This window comes from Sphaeroforma arctica, assembly GCF_001186125.1.
Source record: "Sphaeroforma arctica JP610 unplaced genomic scaffold supercont1.7878, whole genome shotgun sequence".
NCBI lineage: Eukaryota > Ichthyosporea > Ichthyophonida > Sphaeroforma > Sphaeroforma arctica.
Genome location: NW_014032680.1, coordinates 1 through 1,340, shown reverse-complemented (window position 1 = coordinate 1,340; position 1,340 = coordinate 1). Strand labels below are relative to the sequence as shown.

The 1,340-nt window shown below is 44.3% G+C and overlaps 1 protein-coding gene across 1 annotated transcript; it reads left to right on the top strand.

Annotated features, from left to right (window-relative positions):
* Nucleotides 1–903: 903 nt before the first annotated feature.
* Nucleotides 904–1,082, top strand: SARC_16350 (hypothetical protein; the record flags this gene model as incomplete). Its single annotated transcript, XM_014289541.1, has 1 exon — nt 904–1,082. A coding segment is annotated over one exon (179 nt), but the record flags the coding sequence as incomplete, so codon positions are not given.
* Nucleotides 1,083–1,340: the final 258 nt, after the last annotated feature.

Genomic DNA, 1,340 nt, shown 5'->3' with positions numbered 1-1,340 from the left:
CCACTCTCACACACACATCCATCCAACCACCCACACATATACGCCACCTTCTCAGGTATACACACACACACATCCACCCACCCACCCACACATACACGCCATACACCCACTCACACACACACATCCATCCACACATACACGGCATACACCCACTCTCACACACACATCCATCCACCCACCCACACACATACACGCCACCGTCTCAGGTGTGGAGGCTGATATACGAAGAGAATTGTTTCCATCCCGAGACCACCACGGCCACAAACGTCTTTGAGTTACTCAAGCACGAGAATATTGCGAGCATGTGCGTGGAGAAGCGCATCTTCTACCGCCTCATCTCAGGCATGCACACGTCCATCACCGTCCATGTGGCATCCGAGTACTTTGGTGAGTATGTGTGTTTGCATGCTATGTACTATATATATATACATATATTATAAAACCAATTGTGTGGGGGGATTGGCAGAAGCCGCTTGCGCTGCGTCTGTATTTGTGGGTGTGTGGGTGTGGAGATGGACAATGTGAGTCCGTGTTGTTTTACGGTTTAGAGTGCAAGGTTTCATTGTGTGTCACCACCGCCTAGCAACCGATCGCTTATACATAACATTCAATGCGCTCTTGCAAGCACATAGCAATAGGGTTTAAAAAACAACCAAAAAAACTAGGTTTCACTCATACCATCCTCACACACCCCACTGCATAGGACACCCACACACACCAAAGCTCATGCTCGGGTACAGTAGCTCGCAACCTTGTTTTAAAATTAGAACAGGTGACACTCCTACACAACATGCCTACAGCCCATTGCATTCACCTGTGATCTACAAGTCCTTCCGTCTGTGCTTGTGTTATTAATGCGTGTATCTGCTGTTTCTGTCTCCCTTTCCCACTCCGTTGGGACAGATGAAGCCACCCAGCAATGGGCACCCAACACAGAGATGTTCTATAAGAAGTTCTCGCCAGAGTACACGTATGGGGAGGGGCCGAGACGCCTACGCAATCTGTACTTTGTCTATCTGTTCATCTTGAGAGCAATCGAGAAGGTGTGTTGTTGGGGTTACGAAGGTTGCCGACGTGAGTAGGTAACGGATGTGGGTGTATATGTTGTGCGGAGATTTGGGTGTATGGGTATGTATATAATGTTTTGAATGGGTGTATGTGCGTGTGTATTGTGTGTGAATATGTGCCTATATGTATATATATTATGCATTTACATGTGTATATATAGGTATGTATTGTGTGCAAGTATGCATATATCTATATATATATATATATATATATATATATATATATATTATATATTATTATATATATTATTAGTTATTACTATGTGTATATAT